The sequence below is a fragment of the Oncorhynchus keta genome, chromosome 5 (genome assembly GCF_023373465.1).
Source record: "Oncorhynchus keta strain PuntledgeMale-10-30-2019 chromosome 5, Oket_V2, whole genome shotgun sequence".
In the NCBI taxonomy this organism is placed as follows: Eukaryota; Metazoa; Chordata; class Actinopteri; order Salmoniformes; family Salmonidae; genus Oncorhynchus; species Oncorhynchus keta.
The window spans coordinates 15,240,380-15,261,891 of record NC_068425.1 but is presented as its reverse complement, the minus strand read 5'-3'; the positions used below and the strand labels follow the sequence as shown (position 1 = coordinate 15,261,891).

At 42.3% G+C, this 21,512-nt stretch overlaps 1 protein-coding gene across 3 annotated transcripts; it reads right to left on the bottom strand.

The window, feature by feature from the left end:
- Positions 1–52: 52 nt before the first annotated feature.
- LOC118384544 (DNA (cytosine-5)-methyltransferase 1-like) lies at positions 53–18,150 on the bottom strand. Of its 3 annotated transcripts, XM_035771156.2 has the most exons (35): positions 17,956–18,149; positions 17,205–17,247; positions 16,183–16,290; positions 15,779–16,028; positions 15,450–15,525; positions 15,272–15,362; positions 15,142–15,182; positions 15,000–15,054; positions 14,836–14,919; positions 14,536–14,645; positions 14,324–14,442; positions 14,084–14,176; positions 13,802–13,953; positions 13,415–13,602; positions 13,033–13,047; positions 12,575–12,758; positions 9,203–9,300; positions 8,684–8,837; positions 8,407–8,522; positions 8,117–8,318; positions 7,813–7,949; positions 7,042–7,221; positions 4,133–4,357; positions 3,744–3,936; positions 3,520–3,610; positions 3,246–3,374; positions 2,807–3,089; positions 2,552–2,693; positions 2,233–2,399; positions 1,957–2,134; positions 1,362–1,557; positions 947–1,110; positions 647–763; positions 453–561; positions 53–322 (listed from the first exon to the last, which is right to left on the bottom strand). In XM_035771156.2, the coding sequence occupies exons 1-35, from the start codon at positions 18,000–18,002 to the stop codon at positions 288–290; spliced, it is 4,572 nt and encodes a 1,523-aa protein (XP_035627049.1). In that variant the 5' UTR covers positions 18,003–18,149; the 3' UTR covers positions 53–287. The 3 variants fall into 3 exon arrangements, with proteins under 3 accessions (XP_035627049.1, XP_035627050.1, XP_035627051.1); XM_035771157.1 differs by lacking the exon at positions 13,033–13,047; XM_035771158.2 differs by lacking the exons at positions 53–322; positions 453–561 and having other exon boundaries at positions 668–813; positions 17,956–18,150.
- Positions 18,151–21,512: the final 3,362 nt, after the last annotated feature.

Here is a 21,512-nt window from a genome sequence, read left to right as displayed (position 1 = left end):
AGTTACTGTATGCACTGATTTTGCTGCCGTTTTGAAAAATCAGACAAATTGATACCATTTAATAAGAGCTTTATTTTAAATATTACAACATATAAAAGCTACATACGATTCAACGTTCCAAGCAGATATTTGCAAATACAGTTAAAAACACATTTAGAAAATCATAAACATGGAATGGTACTGCAGACTGGCCAGCTCATTTAAAAAATATGAGGATCTCCTGTGGCTTGGTGGGCTTCAGGGAATTTGATGACTCAGTGGAAAGGGGATTGGAAAAGGGCTGGGCACTAGTCCGACACCATCTTCTCCTGTTTGAGGTTCTCTGAGGGAAGAAAATGACATCGTATGGATACAGATGACATGCTTCCCATCCACATTAAAGCCACTATCAATCAGTAATTCACCCAAATGAGCAGCAGTAGCTAATAGAATGCACTTTGAGCAGGCCTAACCTTTCTCATTCTCTTTTGTATCGTCATGCTCCTTGATCCGCTCTAAGACACACTTCTTGATCTCTAGTCCAATGGCTCTGGAGAGTGGTGGAGGAACAGCGTTGCCAACCTGATTTGGGGGGGACAGTGTCACTAAGGCATTTTCTGGGAGGGGATTGAATTCCAGATGGAGAACAGAGAGACCAAGTCAGTACCTGTCTGTGTTTGTCCAGAACGTTTCCGAAGAAGCGGTAGGTATCAGGGAAGCCCTGAGAGCGCGCACACTCCCTCACACTGACCACTCGGTGCTGCTCTGGATGCAGGACACGACCCTGACACATGCCGGGACATTTTAGGACCCAAAGCAGCCAACATTACAGCTCTGAGGAAGGGACCCCAATACATTTCTATAGACTAGTATTTACAACCACTGTACATGTTATTACATGGCTGTGTCCCGAGGTGAAATGGTCCTAGCCATTCATCAATAGAACTGGTACAGTATTAGATTTTACCTGCTTGCCCATGGGCTCAGGGTTGGTAACGGTGGTGCTGAAGAAGCCGTCCCACTCCAGCCTGCCGTAGAGGCCAGCCCAATGGTTATGGCGGTTCCCCGTGTGGGGCAAACACCAGGGGATCAGTGTGTTGAACTGCCTGTCAGCAGGGTCACAGGGCACCCCTAGAGGACAGGATGGCAATAAGAACATATCTACAGACAGCATTACAACAACCCCTTGGATTTGCCATTGACCTAAAGTGCCATAAAAATGAACATGTTAAGACTATTTGTCAGAGTCATGAACACTCAAAGCACCCAATGTTTTAGCCAAGAGGCTAAACTGATGACTGATTTTTTAAAAATATATATTTTTAAATCCATTAAGCATTTCATAACATTTGTATGGCCTAAATATCCATGAAATGTAGTACCTCCTGAACAAGTACAAACACCCCTCAATGCTCCAGAGCTGCTGCGACCATTCTTCTTGTCAGGGTGGGTGTAGCGGAGCTTCTTGGATGAGGTCCCATCTCTCAGCCGGACCTCAATGTTGGGCAGGTCCCTCCAGTCAGAGCCAGGCGCCAGGGGGATGTGCCTCATACGGGCAGCAACAAGGGCACTCAAGTCCTGGGAACAAAAGAGGGACTTTGTTTAAGGGGAAGCCATCCATCCTTGTGACAGTTCAGTGCATATATGGGGCATTGCATAACTCCATTGAGAAGCAACGATTTTTACTCCTAGTTCTACTTCCGAGATGATCCATTCCTGTTTTGATACACTCATGTAGACAGTCACCACACGCCATGAATTGAACCAACACAGCAAGCATTAGAGGCACTACAAATTTGCTCTCCAAGTGTGGTGGCTCTCTGTTTCCGTAAAAACCAAAACAGCTTTTCACTAAGCTGCACTGGAGTCTAATAGCTGACTAAATTATCCAAGAGAAGACAGAGCCACACCTTTGGCTGCTCTAACAAGTTAATGCTGAGCCACCAGGTGATTGTAACTATGAGGCAGCAACTGTACCTTGCAGATGTGGTCTTTGAGGATGGGCTGGTACTGTGTGCCTCTGATCTGCCTCTGGAACCAGGACTGGGGCTCTCCATTGTAGGAAATCTCCAGAGCAGACGCTCCGTTGCGGATCTCTGGCAGGTCAGACATGGTGTCCCTGACTGTGATGGTCCTGTACACACCGCCATTACCTCTGAAACAGGAAGGAACAATAAATAACTAGACAACCCTAGACAACCCTCATCCTTCACATCACAAGCTACACAACACGCGTTTACATTGGCTGGTTACCGTGTGACGTTGCTGAAATATTTCTTATCGTCCACCACCACGTTGAGAGAGCATGCCCGGGGAGCAAACACATGCAGGGGCTCTGGGTAGCGAGGAAGCTTCTCCCCAGGCGCGGCCGCCAGGATGATGGCCCTGCGCCGCGTCTGAGCCACACCGTACTGCCCAGCCTGGGAAGTGGACAGCAGAGGTCAGGCTTAAGCATATCCCATGGATGACTTTCACAACATGTAGCACCATAACTAAAATTGCATAATACTACAGACTATTGGATTCATAAATCAGAAAGAAACATGCCAGCTTAAGTTAACTAATAACTCACCTGAAGGACTCCGAATGTGCACTGATAGCCCATGCGGACAAGACAGCGCAGAGTCAGTTTCAGGACCATGGAGCTTTTGAAGGAGACAAAGTTCCTCACGTTCTCAAGCAGGAAGAACTTGGGTCTGTAGTAGTCGCAGTAACTATAGGAGAATACACATTAGGGGAAAGTATACAACTACACAGCAACCACTTAAGACTGGAGCTTCTGTACTTGGACAGATCAATAATATAACCCTACATATGTTTAACTGACCTGAGATAAGACACCACCAGAGAGTTTTTGAATTTGGAGTAGGTTCTGGAGTTGAAGCGGTTCATGCCGCTGAAGCCTTGACAGGGAGGGCCTCCACACAGCATCTCCACGTCTCCCTTCTGGGGCAGCCGCTGGCCCAGGGAGTTGGTCTTCTCTCCAGACATCACCAGCTTTAACAGCACATTGCAGTCCTCTGTAAACACTGTGGTGCCCGGGTTGTTCAGTCTGAAGGCCTGGGCTGCTGGGTCCCACATCTCAATGGCCCACAGAGTCTCAGCGATACCTGACAGGTAGGAGCAACAAATTGCAGTCACTATGTGGCCTGACAAACACTTAACTTCACTCTTGTAAGAAATTCTCCCTGTATATTAAAATAAGTTCCCTCGGTCACCCACAACTTAGACATTTCCCAAGCTGTTGAAGTGAAGAAACTACTAACCAGCTTGGTGGAAGCCTTCAGAGAGCCCACCGCAGCCAGAGAACACATCCAGGGTACGCAGCTTGGGTACCTTGGGGTCCTGAGGCTCCTGGTCTGGAGGCTCCTGAGCAGAAGACGACTTCCCTTTACCTGGAGGGCAGGGGGTTTGGAGCCACAGTTACAACAGTAGTCGGAGAAGCCTCATGACAAGCCTTTACCTATAATAGGCATGAGGCCATTTTAAAAGGAGAGAACTATGTGACTGGCAATAAGTCCCACAGAGGAGAGTAGTTACCTTTGCCCTTCCCTTTCCCCTTGCCCTTGTTCACAGCAGAGCGGGCATGGTTGGGTGGGTCCTCAAAGCTCTTGGACTTGGCATTATAAGCCTTTGAGTTAGAAGGAGACCGATATTACCATCTTGAGCAAACTTCATTGAACAAGCATTTCAGCTACTTAGCAGCCAAGAATAATATGTGAAGTTAAAGTTGCTCAATTGCTTCTCATCTAGTCCAGCCTCACCTCAAGGAAGTAGAATCGGTCAGGTCCACCTGAGGAGAAGTCCTGAACGGTCTCATTCAGGTCCTCTCCGTACTCCACACGACACCGGCCCAAAACCTCTGACATGTTGACTGTCACTTCCTCGTCACTCCAGTACAGCTGGTTGATGTCTGTGTGGTAACCTGCCTTCGCCCCCTTGTGAGTGTTTTCAGGCCTGACAGAGGGTGAACATTAAGAGCACAGTAAAACCAAAATACAGACATGCACGTATTTGCACCAGTTCACATCCCTTACAGTGAAGAGATTCATTTTAGGCCAAAATTCTCATTGTACAAAAGTCACTAAATTTGACATGGACCCAAGGGGTCTTTCTTTGCAGTTCTACCATGACATTAGACTTGGGTGCTCACCTGTAGAACTTGTACAAACGCAGTTTGACTTCAGACACGTCAGCCTTCCCGTTGCTGCGTCTGTGGCAGAAGATCTCCTTGATGCGTCCCACTCTGAAGGGCTCAGGGGCATCCAGGTTGGAGCCCTTGATGTAGTCTGAATGCTTCCTGTAGTACTCTGGGTACAACTCCTCATCCACGTCCTCCTTCCTGTGAGGACGCTTCACTGGACTGGCTGCCTTCACACTGAGCACACAAGAAAATAATGTTAATGTAAGGGGAGATTTTAAAATTAAAAGCTGATGTTGAATTTGCCAACACGAGGATTTGCCTAGTTGTCCCCAATGGAGACCATGCCTATGTAAGGCAGTGGTACTGAAACTTTCAGCAGGGACCCCATTTTTGCACCAGAATCTCTTGGGACCCACCCCTCCCAAATCAATACAATTAGATTTACATCAAACTATCTTGGGGCGGCAGCGTAGCCTAGTGGTTAGAGCGTTGGACTAGGAACCGGAAGGTTGCGAGTTCAAACCCCCGAGCTGACACGGTACAAATCTGTCGTTCTGCCCTATGTTCTTAACTGACTTGCCTGGTAAAATTGAAAATCTTAAATTCATTAGATTTATCCCGTAACTTCTTGGTGACAGGGGACAGTATTTTCACATCCAGATGAAATGCATGCCCAAATTCAACTGCCTGTTACTCATCCCCAGAAGATAAGATATGCATATTATTATTAGTAGATTTGGATAGAAAACACTGAAGTTTCTAAAACGGTTTGAATCATGTCTAAGTATAACAGAACTTATTTAGCAGGCAAACCCCTTCAGATCTTTTGTTTTGTTTTTTGAGGTCACTCTTTAATGCGTTTTACATTGGGAATCCAGATTTCTAAGGGACCTTCTTGCAGTTCCTAACGCTTCCACTGGATGTCAGTGTCTTCAGAAATTGGTTGAAGTTATTCCTTTGTGTAATGAAGTAGCCCTGTTCAGAACGAGGGTCACTTCAAGTGTACTGTTAGATAGAGGCGGGTGACCAGAAAGCTAGCTACAGTTTATTTTCCTCCTGTATTGCAGACAGATAATCCAGTCTTCAATTTGATCGATTATTTATGTTAACTCCTGAAACTAGGGGGCACTATTTTTATTTTTGGAAAAAATAACATTCCCAAAGTAAACCACCTATTTCTCAGGACCAAATGCTAGAATATGCATATAATTGACAGCTTAGGATAGAAAACACTAAAGTTTCCAAAACTGTCAAAATATTGTCTGAGTATAACAGAACTGATATTGCAGGCGAAACCCTGAGGAAAATCCAATCAGGAAGTGCCTCTTATTTTGAAACCGTTGTGTTCCTATGCACCCCTATTGGTCATTGAAAGGGATATCAACCAGATTCCTTTTTCTACGCATTCCCTAAGGAGTCTACAGCATTTTGACGTAGTTGCATGCCTTTATGTTGAAGAATGAGCGTAAACAACTACATTGCGTAAATGGCCAGCTGAGGGCTCAGTGATTTTTGCATAAAAGACCGAGGTAGTCATTTCTCTCGCTCCTACTGAAAAGCCAATTGTCCCGGTTGATATATTATCGAATAGATATTTGAAAAACACCTTGAGGATTGATTATAAAAAACATTTGCCATGTTTGTCGATATTATTTGGAATGTTTTTCGGCGATGTCGTGACCTCTATTTTCGATGGATTTCTCATCATAACGTGAAACAAACTGCGGTATTTTGGGTATAAAAATAATCTTTATGGAACATTTGCTGTCTAACTGGGAGTCTCGTCAGTGAAAACATCTGAAGATCAAAGGTTAACGGGTCATTTGATTGCTTTTCTGATTTGTGACCAAGTTTCCTGCTGCTAGCTGGACATAATACTATGCTAGGCTATCGATAAACTTACAAACGCTTGTCTTGCTTTGGCTGTAAAGCACAACTTCAAAATCTGAGATGACAGGGTGATTAACAAAAGGCTAAGCTGTGTTTCACCATTTCACTTGTGATTTCATGAATATTTTCTAGTAATATTTTTTGACCGTTGCGCTATACTAATTAGTGTAGTTGACAATTCTCCTGGATACGGGATGGGTAGTTCCAAGAGTTAATTGGACATATTGGAGTGCCGACAAAAGAAGCTCGTCAAAGGTAAGGCATGAATTATATTTTTATTTCTGCGTTGTGTCACACCTGCAGGGTTGAAATAGGCTTCTTTGTTTACGGAGGTGCTATCCTCAGATAATAGCAGCGTTTGCTTTCGCCGAAAAGCCCTTTTGAAATCTGACATGTTGGCTGGATTCACAACAGGTGTAGCTTTAATTTGGTATCTTACATGTGCGATTTCATGAAAGTTAGATTTTTATAGTAATTTATTTGAATTTGGTGCTCTGTATTTTCACTGGGTTTTGGCCAGGTGGGACACTAGCGTCACATATCCCAGAGAGGTTAACAGTTCTTAAAAACATTTGTCTACTGTCCCATACAATAACCTGTACTCTTAATTTGTGTTGTTGCGACCCCACTGCAATTACCCCACGACACAAACTTTGAATACCACTGATGCAAGAGAATCAACGAGGGGCTTTGCATCCTATGAAAATCATGAATGTGGAAGGTGTTCCACAATGTGCTAGCAGAGCTGAACTAAAATGCCATGGAGTTGCATTATTGTCCAGAGAATGCTTAGAGTCCAGAGTTGATGCCTTTTATACCAAGGCTATAATTGAACACATTTGCCACTAGAAATGTTTAACATCCACTGAAGTAGATAGCAAGTTCACAAGATCACTACTGGTACATTGTTTTGGTCACCAAGGCAACTAGACTTGCTAGTTTAACAAACCAAACCTAGCTTACCAATCAGAAACAAGTATTCAACAATGCCATGTATAAGTGTCAGTATTCCTGGATGTTCCACTCACCTGAAGTTGTATGCGTCGGGCGGTAGGTAGCAGTTGTCTCCCACCCTGAACTGCTCTCCCTTCAGGCAGGCCAGAGCATATAAGGCCTTGGAGTCGTGGTCCTCATCCTTTATGGGTTCAAACACCCGAGGAGTCTCCTTCTCTTCCCTCTCCTCAGCTCTACTACAGCTGGCACAGAAGCTGAAATACAGGGGACACGGTAACCCAAGACCAACTTACTAATCCTCCTATCAAAATGTCAAACACTTAAGGTTCATAGACATTGCTAAGTAAAATTCAACGACTTTCAAGCACTGAATTGTAATTTGAAGACCTCAATTTGTATTGAATTGCAGTATAGAAGAAAAACAGCATTACCACTTGACAAGCCTTTCCAAAGGCACTATGCATTGGAATTCAACATTTTGCCATTTGAGATGTAGGGTATTGTATCATGTTTCTCAAACAAAAAACAGCCAAAATGTCCCTTTGTATGGCAAGCCACGTTCGAGACAACATTTGATGTCATAATAACCGTACATGGTTTTACCGCAACACCAGTCAATTGAAACTGTAGGAAAGAAATGAAAGTCCACATCAAACTGATTAGAAATGAAATCGTTGGAGCAGGAGAATAAAAAACCTTGGCTAAAACACATTTCAAAATGACTTTTCAAGAACCACACAGAGGAAATGTTCACTTTTCAAGGTATTCCAGTACTAGATTTTCAGAGCTCCAAATGTAAGTACTTATAGCACGGATAGGGCTGTCAAATGTCAATTATGACTCACTTTAACTTGCAGTCCTCTTGGGGTGTGAAGGTGGGCGGGGTCTCAAAGCGGGCACAGTCTCCTTCGTACCACAGCTGGTAGAAGAAATTCTTCCCATTGTCATCGTCAATCACCTTGATGTCCTCTACCATGCCACCCTGGAAACACAGTGGTACGAAATACATCAGTGATGAGGTGCATTGAGTAGTGACTGTATAGACAAGTGGCATGGCAATGACTGTAGGAGTTGAAAAGACCGGGCACACAGATCTGGGACCAGGCTAGCGACTCCGCTTAGAGAGCGATAAAGCCAATGAATTCTTACCTCCATAAACCAATTGTCTGAAGGGGCCTTGTACATGACGTTGACCTTGCCCTCTACGTAGCTCAGCTGCATGTCTTCACAGTCCTCGACCAGGAACAACTCCAGAGGGTCAGAGGACTCCCCCAGTACAGTATCTGTACCACGGCAAAACCAGTGGGCATGAAACCACTTCCCATTGTTGTCCTCCCACAGGGATGTGATCCTGGAGACCCAAGACAGTAAACACCTGACCCAGACAGAAACCAATAGAAAAGGCGAAGTCAAGATTCTTAAACTGTTATAGGACCTACCTGGCCAGGTAGAGCAGGATTGATGGGTCATCAGAGCTGACAGAAACACAGTCTCCCACCTCCAGCACCTCGTTGTCCATACGCACCTTCATGTAGTACTGCTTCTTCCCCTCAGTCTGAACACAGGAGGGAGAGGAGAGAACCTTTATCCCAATAGCTGTTTGCATTGCAGCAAGTCAGTGAAATTACATACATTTTTTTATATTAAAAGTCTGGTGTACCAAGGGATATTTTGATCAGTTTGAGGTTAAGAACATCAACACTAAGGAGTACATACTTTGATTGAGTCTCCAACCCAGGTCAGCTTGCCATTGCTCTGCTTCTTAGTCTTGGCCTTGGACACCTTCTTTGAAGGGGCCTTTACAGGCAACAACTCTTCCTCCTCTATGTTCTCATCATCCTCAGCCTCCTTTACTGCCAGGTTGGGGCATCTGGTGGGGAAATTACATTCGCTAATGTGATTTGCTCCCTTGTCAATGAGTTCAAGCCACCATACCTACAACATAAGCCCCCAGTTTGAAATAAAGGGCTCTGAAGATGTACATCAGCTGGCTAGCATAGCCCCATTCCCAGTTCCACCCCATGGCCCAGTTCACACTTGGTGGCAGTTAAAAAATAAAATCGAGTCGAGTTAGTTTTAAGAGTCTCGGAACTGTCTAGCATTTTTCCAGAATGAGCTCATGGGAAGGAAGTGTTCTGGAACAAAAATGGTATGAGTGTTCAGTTACAGCCATGGCAGGCACCATTTATCTAGGCAGCCAAGGGGAAGAGGGGCACTAAAGACCAGCTAACTTACCTCCTCTTCTGACAAGCCTGCTTGCTGCGACCACTACCCCCGAACTTGATCATGTCCTTGCAGGCTGAACACTTGCCACAGTCTGGAACTAGGCAAACCTGGAGACAGAAGAATGAGAACATGCGTTTTAAACTAGGGCATTTCATACCAAAGCTGCAGCCTAAAGTTACATCTAGACTTGGTTTCCTCCATCAGTCGCTCCTTTCACCCCGCTGCCAAACGACCATCCTACCCAGAATACGGAGATGTAATTTAGAGAGCGGCAGGTAAGGGTGCTCTTGAGCGGCTAGATGTTCTTTACCATTCTACCATCAGATTTGCCAATGTTTCTTATAGGACACATCACTGCACTCTACTGGTCATCTCTGTATACCAGTCGCAAGAATGCTTACTTGTAAAACCTTCCTAGGCCTCACTCCCCCATATCTGAGATAGACAGCATCCCTCTTCCTCCATATACAACACCTGTTCCCAATAATGTTTGTACCATGTGTTGCTGCCATACTGTGAAGTTTCTAAAACGGTTTGAATGATGTCTATGAGTATAAAACAACTCATATGGCAGGCAAAAGAAATGAGAAAAATCCAACCAGGAAGTGGGAAATCTGAGGTTTGTCGGTTTTCAAGTCTTTGCCTATCCAATATACAGTGTCTATGGAGTCAAGTTGCACTTCCTATGGCTTCCGCTAGATGTCAACAGTCTTTAGAAACTGGTTTGAGGATTCTACTATAGAGGGGCTCATGAGACCCGTTTGAGTCAGTGGTCTGGCATAGTGTCTCAGGCTCGTGACGCACGCTCCTGACAGTTACCTTTTGTTCCAGTGCTTTTCTTCAGGACATAGGAATTCTCCGGTTGGAACCTTGATGTTCTGTTAAATACATCCTAAAGATTGATTCCATACATCGTTTGACATGTTTCTAAATGTCTGTAATGGAACGGAGTTTGTCTGGACGAAGTACTCGCTCCTCATGAAGATGGATTACTGGGCTGAACATGCCAACAAGTGACTATTTGGACAAATTATGGACTAAATCAGTAATTTGTCAAACTGAGATTCCTGGGAATGCCCTCTAATGAAGAGCAAAGGTAAGTGAATATTTAGTGTTATCCAAAATGGCAGATTATTCCTCTGGCTGTTTGGTTCTGAGCACCGTTCTCAGATTATGCTTTTTCCGTAAAGTCAAAAAAAATCTGACACAGCGGTTGCATTAACTTGAGGCGAGGCGTTCCCCTCAGGGAACTCCACCCCCCCGTTCAGCTGAAACGGTGGCGCAGGGAATGCAAAAATATTCTTTAGAAATATTTAACCTCCACACATTAACAAGTCCAATACCTCAAATGAAAGATAAACACCTTGTTCATCTACCCATCGTGTCGGATTTTTAAAATATTTTAGTGAAAACACAACATATATTTATGTTAGACCACCAAACCAAAGAAAAAAAAGTAGCCATTTTTTCCAGCCAAAGATAAAAATCACAAAAGCAGGATTAAAAATAAAATCACTAACCTCTTGAAAATCTTTATCAGATGACAGTCAATTTATGTCGATTGATATGCATTTTATATCCATAAATCTCAGTTTACATTGACGCCATGTTCAGAAATTCCTCCAAAATACCCGGAGGAATTATAGAAAGCTACGTCAGATAACAGAAATACTCATCATAGACTTTGACTAAAAATACATGTTCTACATATAATTAAAGATACACTGGTTCTTCATGCAAACGCTGTGTCAGATTTATTTTAAACGTTACGGAAAAAGCCTAACATTGCAATAATCTGAGACTGCGCTCAGACGTAACAATATTTCTCCGCCATGTTGGAGTCAACAGAAATACAAAATTACAATATAAATACTCCCGTACCTTTGATGATCTTTCATCAGAATGTAGTGCAAGGAGTCCTAGTTCCACAATAAATTGTTTTGTTCCATAATGTCCAATACTAGTGGCCAAGTAGCAGCATTTGCTATCACTTTCAGCTCATATGCCCAAAAACTGACTTCTGGTCCAGGATAACTTGAATGAAAACTTCCAAAAGACATATTCCAGGTCGAAAACAATTGGTCAAACAAAGTGCAGAATCAATCTTCAGGATGTTATAATCATATATATCCAATAACATTCCAACCGGATCATTCGTTTTCATCTGGGGCTGAAGAGAAATGCGCCACAACAAAATGGAATTTTCTTGCGACACCTACTATTTTCCCTCCCATTAGGTCAAAGTTCAGAGCAAATGCTCCATTACACTTTCTACTGAATGATATCTAGTGGAAGACATAGGAAGTGTTTCCAGATCCATAACTTGTTGGGAAGGGAGGGGGCGATGACGTCAAAGTTACCAACTTTTTGTAGATTGCCTGCCCTGTGAGTTCTGTTATACTCAGACATTTCAAACCGTTTTAGAAACTTGTGTTTTCTATCCAATAGTAATAATAAGCATATATTAGCAATTCAGGACAGATTTTGATGCAGTTCACTATGGGCACACAATTCATCCAAAGTGAAAATACTGCCCCCTATCTCCAACAGTTAAGGAGACGTCTCTTTAATTCTGTGAATAACACTTGTATCTTTTATCAATGTTTATTATGAGTATTTCTGCAAAATCAACAGATGTTTTAGAAACAAAACATTACTGCACTTAACGCGCCAATGTAAACAGATTTTTGGATATAAATATGCACAATATCGAACAAAACATACATGTATTGTGTAACGTGATGTCCTATGAGTGTAATCTGATGAAGAGCAACGGTTAGTGAATATTTTATCTATATTTTTGCTTTTTATGACCATCTTTGGCTGGAAAAATGGCTGTTTTTTTTAGACTTGGCTATGACCTAACAATCATATGTTGTGCTTTCGCTGCCAAACCTCAAATTTTTTATTTATTTTTTTATCAGACACGATGTGTAGATTAACAAGATGTTTCTTTCATTTGCTGTATTGGACTTGTTAATAATGTGTGAAAGTTACATATTTCTAAAAAATATTTTTTAATTTCGTGCGCTGCCTTTATTGGAATTTTGTCGAGGGGTTCCGCTAGCGGAACGCCTGCACTAGAAAGGTTAAGTCTCTTTATGTAGTGTTGTGTCCTATATTTTTAATCCCAGGCTCCCATCCCCACAGGCGGCCTTTTCGTAGGCAGTCATTGTAAATCATTTGTTAACTGACTTGCCTAGTTAAATTAATTCTAAAGTGCTACATACTTCAATTATGAACAGAAGACAGTTCCAATTAGTTGCATAAGGGTTTAGCTAGTGAGAGTGGCAAAAGGTTTGCACTTATTCAAAGTGCAATTAAATAAGGCTCCTCCCAGCCTTGGCTCAACCTTATTCAGATTGGCACTTAGTAAGTTACCTCACAGACACCACAGCGCTGGCGTTTGATTCCACCATCCTTCTCATTCTGATCAATTTGGTCAGAGAAGAAAGTGTCAAAGATCTTGTAGACCAGCTTGGTGGTAGTCGCTCTAGTGGGCCCTCCTTTGCTGTCCTTCTCAATCTTGGTGGGATGGCGGATGGCCTGTCTTCTAGCAGCTCTCCTATGAAGGCAAAGAAGCAGGTGGTTGGGTGATGGCCCAATGCAATCAATTATTTTGACAAATATTAGTACAAATGTAGTAATGCTGTGTTCAAGCTCTCGACAGCCAAAGCAGCCATGCTTTTAGTAGGCATGCAGCAGATTTTTTTAAATGACAAACACAAATTGGGATGAGCTATACAGTTCACCAAATTGCTCTATAACAACACATGTGTTGCAATGCACACCAAACAAGCCAAGGATATATTCAGACCGAAGGGCTGTAGAATACCTACCAGTACAACAGCATGCTGCATTAGGGAATGTCAAGAGGATTGTTAAACACCAGGGATCAGAGGGAAGACAGCAGGGAGACAAACATGACCCCCTTATTGTTCCACAACACAAATCAGCATGTGAACATACACAGCTCTGGTGGCTGGACCTTTAGCTTTCAACATAAAATGAACCACAGCCAAATTAAGACTGAATTGCATCTTCAATCCAGCTACTGACAGACATGTCTGCCATTTTAACTTCATACTAAGAGTTATGATTCTCTTCCAGCCACACAGCATAGTGAGAAGCAGACAGCACTAAAGGGGAAGGACAGGGGGGGGTTGTGCTTATAATGGCAAGTCTGTTGCAACATCAGACAATACCAGGTCCTATCATTACCTCTTTCCCAGGGTGACCCCAGCCAGCTTGATCAGGTCCCTCATGCAAGGGGTGACGATGATGGGCTGCTCGTCTGAGTCCCCGGCCTCATCGTAGCTCTCCACCTGCTCCACCACAAACTGGGCGTGGCGCAGCAGCGTGTCCTCTGTGAAGCGGTTGAAGTTCAGCCCAGCAGGAGGCACTGTGGTCTTAGGGTCAAAGAGGAGAGCTGGCGAGTCAAGTCAGTGCTAAAGCTGATGCTGCAATGTGTGAAGATTTGGGCCATGTTCATTAAACAAAAAAACAACCTGCATTTATCCATTGAACTTTAGTTGCATCAATTTGAAACATTTTGCACTAATGAACACAACCCTGGTCAAGTGTCTACACCAAACATTAGTATTTCACCTCAATCTTGTTGAGGAGGTCCTCATAGCTGACGTCAGGGTTCTTCTGCAGGAACTCTACCACCATCTTGCTCATGTAGATCTTCTCTTGCATCACGGCGAAGATGGGGGCGTACTCTTCCCTAGGATCCATCAGGATGTAGTCAGCAAAGGCTGGAGAGAGAAGACGTCATGGGTTAGAGATCAGAGTCACTATATACACACACCCCATGAGTATAGGCATTAGACTAATTTTTTTACGTTCAATCCACTTAAACCCAAAGGAAGCTCTTGATTAGATTACCTGTAGTGAACCCAATTAAGGCCTTCTCTCCTCCGTCAAAACCAGTGATCCACCAGGCATTGATGGGACCAAGCTTTTTGGCAGGAACCCCACCTAGAAGAATAGCAGTAAAGTAGTTAGCCAGATGTACACCACTCAAGTATACCTCACATAAAATGGTTTAGTAAAGATAGTTGATTTAGAATGGTTGAAGGAAAACAAGTATATAAACAGTTAGTGTGAAAAAGGTCAGGGCCATACCATCCATGCAGGGGTTGTCATCATAGATGGGCTTGACTGCACAGCTGAAGTACAGCTCAACATTCTTCTCAATGAGCCCAGAGTCAAATGGACACAGGTGGCCACACTTGTCATAAACACTGCAACAAAGAACAGTTCACTTTTACCAAGGTGACAGCAAAAACATGCACTAAAAGGCTGATGCGGTATACATTGTCGAAGGGACCACTCACCAGAAGTTGGTAATCTTGTGCTGGGGTAGTTCTTCGTAGTTCTCAAAGCCGTCTTCGTTTGAGTCAAACAGAGAAAGGCGCTCGTCTGTTAACATTTCTGGCTCATCCAGCTGTAAATATACAAACATAAGCAAGAAAAGTAATGGTTTCATTGATTGTTCTACCAGAATAACTATATTGTTTTACTCTATAAAAGCCTATTTAGTGCAAGTCATCATTCAACAATTATCCAGTTGGCCCCAATGATACGTTAAAATGGCACCGTATCACATTTTCTGTAGTCACACTCGAGTTTCTCACCGCATTATCAGGATCTCCCTGAAATAACTTGAGGTCAGAGTCATCCAGATACTGCCTGCAGTCTGGACATTTAGGGGGTGGAGTCTGAAACAGGAGATGAGAATCAGTGACACAGCAACTCTGCACCAAAATTATAACTGTGTGAGTGCAGGAATAGGCCTCACCTTAGCTGGAGCCACTTGCTTCATTTTCTCACGAGTGGCATCCTCTGCAACTGGCCTGAGAAGAGAGATGTGACAGTCAATGCAAATTGGAGGAAGGGTGTGGCCAATTGAAGGGAGGGGGTTAGAAGGTGGAAGGTCTCACTTATTGTCTGGCTCCACTTTAAAACGCTTCTCTTCCGGTGTCTACAACAGAAAGGACTGATTAGCAGGGGCATTGATTAATAAGAGTAAATCACAAGGTTTGAGTGGCAGGTGCCAAACAATAAGATCACCTCCTCTTCCTCCATGTCCCGCTCTATTTTCTCCTGCTCTTCCACTTTTCCATTTGTAACCTCTCCATTCACCTCAGACTTGCACTTCTGACTGCAAGGAAGCAAGAGGAAAGTTTACTCATGAGCAGAATGCATAAGACATTGAAAGGTTAAGGAAAACAGATGAGTTCCTACTCACACTTTGGAGAACATTGATAAGATGGTCGGTTGTTTCCCGGAGACAGAGTTTCGTGTGACCCTGGAACCAGGAGATTCTGGACATAAGCAAAGAAACCATGTTTTATTATTTAAGGATTTGGAATCAATTGCACATGCATACATGTGCCTCAACACTTGGTCATTTCCCAAAATGTACAGTTCCCTAAAAATGTGTTTGGCGTTTTACAAGTTGCTTGGTCAAACAATTAGATGGACATCAGAACCAATCTTTCAGAGCAAGAGACATCACAGAAAAGTAAGGGATACTGTATAGATTTCAAGTTGATGTTCCCAGCCACTCCTACTCACTCTTGGGCTCAGAGTCTGACTTGATTTTCCGTCCTCCCTTGCCTTTGGGGGCTGAAGGGGACTTCATGGCATCAGCCTCTTTGGTGTCCATGATTCCATCATCATCCTCTTCCTTGTGAGAGTCACCATTTGCTGCAGAGCCATTTGTTTTGCCATTCTTGCAGTTCTGCTCCACAACATCCCCATGTGAGCCATTCTCCACACACAGCTCACGTCCCAATAGGGCCTTCACCTTAGAGAGGTAGCCATCCTGAGGGGAACATGCAGGCCCTGGTTAAAAGCACTGCACTATACAGGAAATAAAGTGCCATTTTGGACAAACCCAAAGATAATATTTCTGTGGAGTGAGTGATGGGCCAGAGTGAGTGGATTCGTTAGAGTGACAGGATGCAGCCACAACTCACCATTGAGATCTCTGAACTCTTCATCTTGGCTTTCAGGCTGCTGAGCTGGTCCTGGGCATCTGCATGCAGGAAGTCCTGCACCAACTCCACCTTTTCTTTGACAAGGTCCTATGAGTTAAATAAACTCGTTTAAGACCTGCTTTGGAAGGTGCTACCCATCTAAGTTATTTTAAGTGCTTAGCCACAAGCAGTTCACTCACTTACTGTGAGGAAGACTATTGGAGCATGAGGTCTGATACCAACAGGCTCAGAGACAGCTTAGCTACAAGCCATCAGAATGTTGAACACTATGCAGCTCTTCTCACATTTATCTTGCACCCCAGTATCTCTACTTACACAGGTGTGTGATATTTTTTCTTTCTGCACATCTACCATTCCAGTGTTTAATTGCTATATTGTAATTACTTCATCACCATGGCCTATTTATTGCCTTACTACCTCCCTTATCCTACCTCATTTCCACATACTGTATATAGACTTTTTCTACTGTATTGTTGACTGTATGTTTGTTTATTATTATTATTTATTCCATGTGTAAACTGTTGTGGTATGTGTCAAACTGCTTTGCTTTATCTTGGCCAGGTCGCAATTGCAAATGTGAACTTGTTCTCAACTAGCCTACCTGGTTCAATAAAAGGTGAAAAAATAAATACAAATCCACACGATTGCATGCCACACACAATAATGCACAATGTAAACACTTGCCCTGCAATCCCCAAAACAGGTGTAAATATTAGACTATAGATCTGCATTCTTGTATTATACTTATGCTAAAATGTTTATTCTAGTTTGAGCCATTTACTTTCTCTTGTATTATTTCATATTGCCAAGCGACCTGAAAGTAAGCATTTCGTTGGAAGATATATACCATGTGTATCTTGTACATACGACGAATACAACTTCACAAAGGGATAGTCATGATCGGCTTTCTGGGCATTAGTCAACGATGAAATAACAGAAAACGCAAATAAGTCTTTAGCAACCGAAACCAAATGTCCAACTTGGTAGTTCAGGTCACTCACCTCATCTGAGATACCATCTTCATCTTTTTCCAACACCTCCAGCCTGTTTAAATAAATATATATATATTAAATAAAGTGTTACCCACTTGCTACAATGACCTAAACATGAACATAGTCAAAACCAACATATCAACATGGCACAACTGGTTGGCAGGTCGCTAACGCTAAATGTTAACGATATCTAGCTAATTAGCTGGACACTTGATTGTGAATAAGCCAGCTAGAGTAATGTTATGCTGTAAACAGACAAAGTAGATAGCTATCCGTTTTGAGTTGCTACCATTTCACAAATAGTCGATGATAGCTAGCAAGCTAACAATTAGAGCATAACGCGAACGTTAACATTAGATAGCCAACTAGGAAATAAAAACATGCATGTATCCAATATTGAAGTGAGAGGCAACAGCTGACATGAGCCAAAATGTATTATTTGGCGCCAAATCTATTCCAAAGCAAAACGCATCTTTGGTACAGTTAAATAGCTAGACATGGCATAGGTAGTAAACTGTGTGGAAGATGCTAGCTAGCAATCCAGTTAGCTGAGCAGCTTCAGCATGGCAACATTAATTCGCAGTATTGTGCATGGAATGGTGGATCGTGTGATGCGGTGAGAATTAGAATACCCCATGCCATGCATGTGTGCTTATTTGACAGGACAAAGGGTGAACTGAATGCAGTGTGCTGCAAGCTAGCTAGCCGAACATGACAGCACTGCAACATTACATTTGCGCTAGCGAGCTTGTAACGTTACCTTTTCCTGACATCCACCGGCAGAGACAAGGAGGTATTGGCTGGCATTTCAAGTGTGAGCGTGATAGACTCAAATATAAAATTAGTTTCGATTAAAAAACAACAAATAATCGTTAAAACAATGTGCTAAAACCAGAGCTCTCTGAACAACAATGTGTGTAGCATCTGTTGTAGGCTATATGCAGTTCAGGCGCGCGGGCCCTCTTTTCGCGCGGAAACCCGGGCATTTTGGGCTTTACCATTACGTTGATGTATAGGTGAAACGCATGGAGAATTTGGGCTCACATTTCATTAATAGATGTATCGATTAAGGTTTTGAAAAACTTTTACATTGATAGTTAAATTAAATAATACATCCATAGCATTGGCTGTTTGTTTCATAGTATCTTTTCACCTCTATGGAATATTGTAAATTGTTGATACCCCCATTGATTTGCCTACTACGAAACTACGTTCACCACAATGTACATGATTTTTCGAGGGAAATGCAATCGGATTGCTAGTGATAATGTTTGATGTTTTTTTGTGTTACTTTTCAGAGATAAACATCGCTGGCTTTATAAATGTATTTGTTATGGTGACCTGCTGTACAACTAAAGCCTCATGTCCACGAGATGCCGCAAACTCTTTGCGTTCCGGTGGTTGTCATTCATTGTCAAAGGAGCAGTACGAACGCTATACGTTAGGGATGACGCACTAGGTGGTTGTGAGTTCTGTGCACCATGCGTTCAATATTTTCAAAACGCATATGCATCTGGTGGACTTGGGGCAACTTGGCATACGCGCACGTGGGGGTGCCGGGGGTGTGGTTTATTTATGGGTAATTTCAGTGGCAACAGAAATTGTATTTGAATTCCATATTTTTTTATTTTGAAATAAAATACATTGTAACGCACAAATTTAATTCAGACTTGTATTTAATGATTTGAAACTGAATTGAATGAATATTGCATTCAGTTTCAAATAAAATAGAATTTAATGTTAAAATTCAATATTTATATATTTAGTTTCAATGTTGTAGATATTGCATTCACTGTCTGTGTATCAAGTTTACAAACTATAATTTCAAGTTAATATATTAAACTTCTCAAATGCATTCAGATTTCAAATTCAGTTTATAAATTCAGATTGAAAACCAGAGACCAACATCCTGGTGCTTTACAGTGCTTGACTTGGTCTGAAATAGGTGCCGGTACTCAATTTGGGTGTCGGTACTGTTTATATTTAGGTCCAGAAGCTACACAATACTTTTAAGCTAATATTTTCTAAAAGTAACAGGAGCTCAAGCAGTAGAACATTTGAAATGCTGGTACTCAGCTCTGGTGAGTCAAGCACTGCTTCTTTGCCAGCCAGGAAAGGTAGAGGATAACAGATTTAAAGACTGTGTTAACACACTTAGCTAAAGCCTATAGAGACTCACATTGGAAGTGTTAAAATACCCATAAAACCTAGCGGTCAAACAGGGAAACAGTTCCAGTTGTTTTTCCACCATTCATTTTTTTCATAGGGGATTTTAGAAACACTTAAAATAGGAGCTGTGTTTTGTGTAGGCTTGCCCTGGCATGACGTTTTGATAAACCATTTAAATCTCTCTCGGAGAAGGTGACATAAATATATTTGTCTATTTACTCTCAGATTCGAAAAACGAATTAGAATAAAAGTAGACATCATGCAAGACTAGAAATCCCTGCAAGCTCCTGCACATCATCTCTGACACCTTTGTTAACAGGTATTATATCAATTTAAAACTTGCACAGGACAGTTAACAGAATTGTCCACTTAAAATACATTTAGCCAATTTATTCATTACTACATGGTAGTTAATCTAGAGATGATCTAGATAGAGACTGCTTCAATTAGGCAGTCTTGTCCAGATCATCATGGCATTTGTAGTTCTTTATAATAGCCACATGAGCAGTTTCAAGTCAGTAAGAACAAATTCCTTTTTTCAATGACAGCTTAGGAACAGTGGGTTAACTGCCTTGCTCAAGGGCAGAACAACCTTTCAGTTACTAGTTCAACGCTCTAACCACTAGGCTACCTGTCACCTCAGGTAGGTAGTTAATTAGCATTTCATTTTGGGGGATTAAATACAGGCTAATTTAGTGATAAAAGTCACGTTGTCCTATGGAGATTTACACGGTTATCAAAATGGCAGTCTACACGAAACACAGCCTTTATTTTAAATGTTTCTAAAAATTAAATTGACCGCTAGGTTTTTATGGGTATTGTGACTCATACTGTGGTACTCTATTTGGATACATTCAGGAAGTTCATGTAAAGGACTGCACCCTGCTTGCTTATCAAGTACCGCTTAAAGTGCCAGGGCCCTCATTTATCAATGTTGCGTAGAAAAGCTTCTAAATTAACTGTACGAAGAAAATGTAGAATGTTCGCAAGTACAACAAAGTTTGTATTTATCAATTGTCGTACGCTTGATTTACACACACGTGTATGTATTTTGCCTTGATAAATCAGACTCGTTCTAAAACACTGCTAGTGCACGTGAAGTCTAATTTACATAAAGAACCGCCCCAAATGACCAATTATGGTCATAAACCTTCCCTTTTATGCTGCAAGAAATGTCACTCATTTATTTCCGCCAACGTGGAGAAATCAAAGAAAATAAACTTTTTCGCTGAAATAGAAATAGAACTTTTGATCACCGAAGTGGAAGCAAAACAAGATATACTTTTTGGAGCCCTCAGCAATGGCTTGACAAATAAGATAAAAAAATATTGCTTGGGAGCAGGTTAGAGCTGTGGTAAATTCTGCCTCTGAGTGCAGAACAGTTAATAAAATAAAATAAATGGTGTGATTGAAAGGGATAGAAGTGCAACAGGAGGAGTGCAGAGTGACTCTTCACTGTCTACAATGGACCAGCGCATTGGCAGCATAATTGGAGAGACCTCAGTGTCTGGCATCATTTGATGGTGATACTGAGGACCCTCTCCCAGACCCTGAAGGAATAGCAGACACCAACTGATGGTAAGCCAAACTTTATTTTCGCAACCATATTCAAACATGGACCGCATCTAAATATTTTTTCTTGACAAATATATAACAAAACATGCAATCTTCACAGATGTGGGTGATTTGCCTGACCCCCTCAGCCATCCCCAGGCCTACAAGAAGTGTGTCTGCTTTGGCGAGCACTTCAGCTGTGCGGCATGTTTTGACTGACGCAGTACTGAAACAACAAGAGATCAAGACATCAATTATTGTACTCCAACAGCAGCTGGAGGATGTATGCAACGGCCTGAGAGAGTAATCAATCATTGAAATAACTTGTTGATTGTGTTAAGCATGTGAAACAAATTCTGGCGCAATGTAAACGGGTTTTCCTTGTCGATTTGGTTACAATATTTGGAAGAACAGATACCTTTAAACTGTTGTATGATATTGACTCTTGTCTTCAGTTCCAGAGCTATGGGTGGTGGGAAACACTCCGTCTGGGTGGATCATTCAGTGGAATGCCATTTTTGAATGTAATGTTGTGGCGCACACTGCAAGCCTTGACAATGTAGCAAACCTAAAAAGGAATTTGCACATTGTATT

Coding starts and splice junctions, on each gene's coding strand:
- LOC118384544 (XM_035771156.2), bottom strand. CDS start 18,002: ATGCCAGCCAATACCTCCTTGTCTCTGCCGGTGGATGTCAGGAAAAG. Junction 14,177..14,323: donor TGACAACCCCTGCATGGATG/GTATGGCCCTGA, acceptor CTATTCTTCTAG/GTGGGGTTCCTGCCAAAAAG. Junction 764..946: donor CTGAGCCCATGGGCAAGCAG/GTAAAATCTAAT, acceptor GGCATGTGTCAG/GGTCGTGTCCTGCATCCAGA.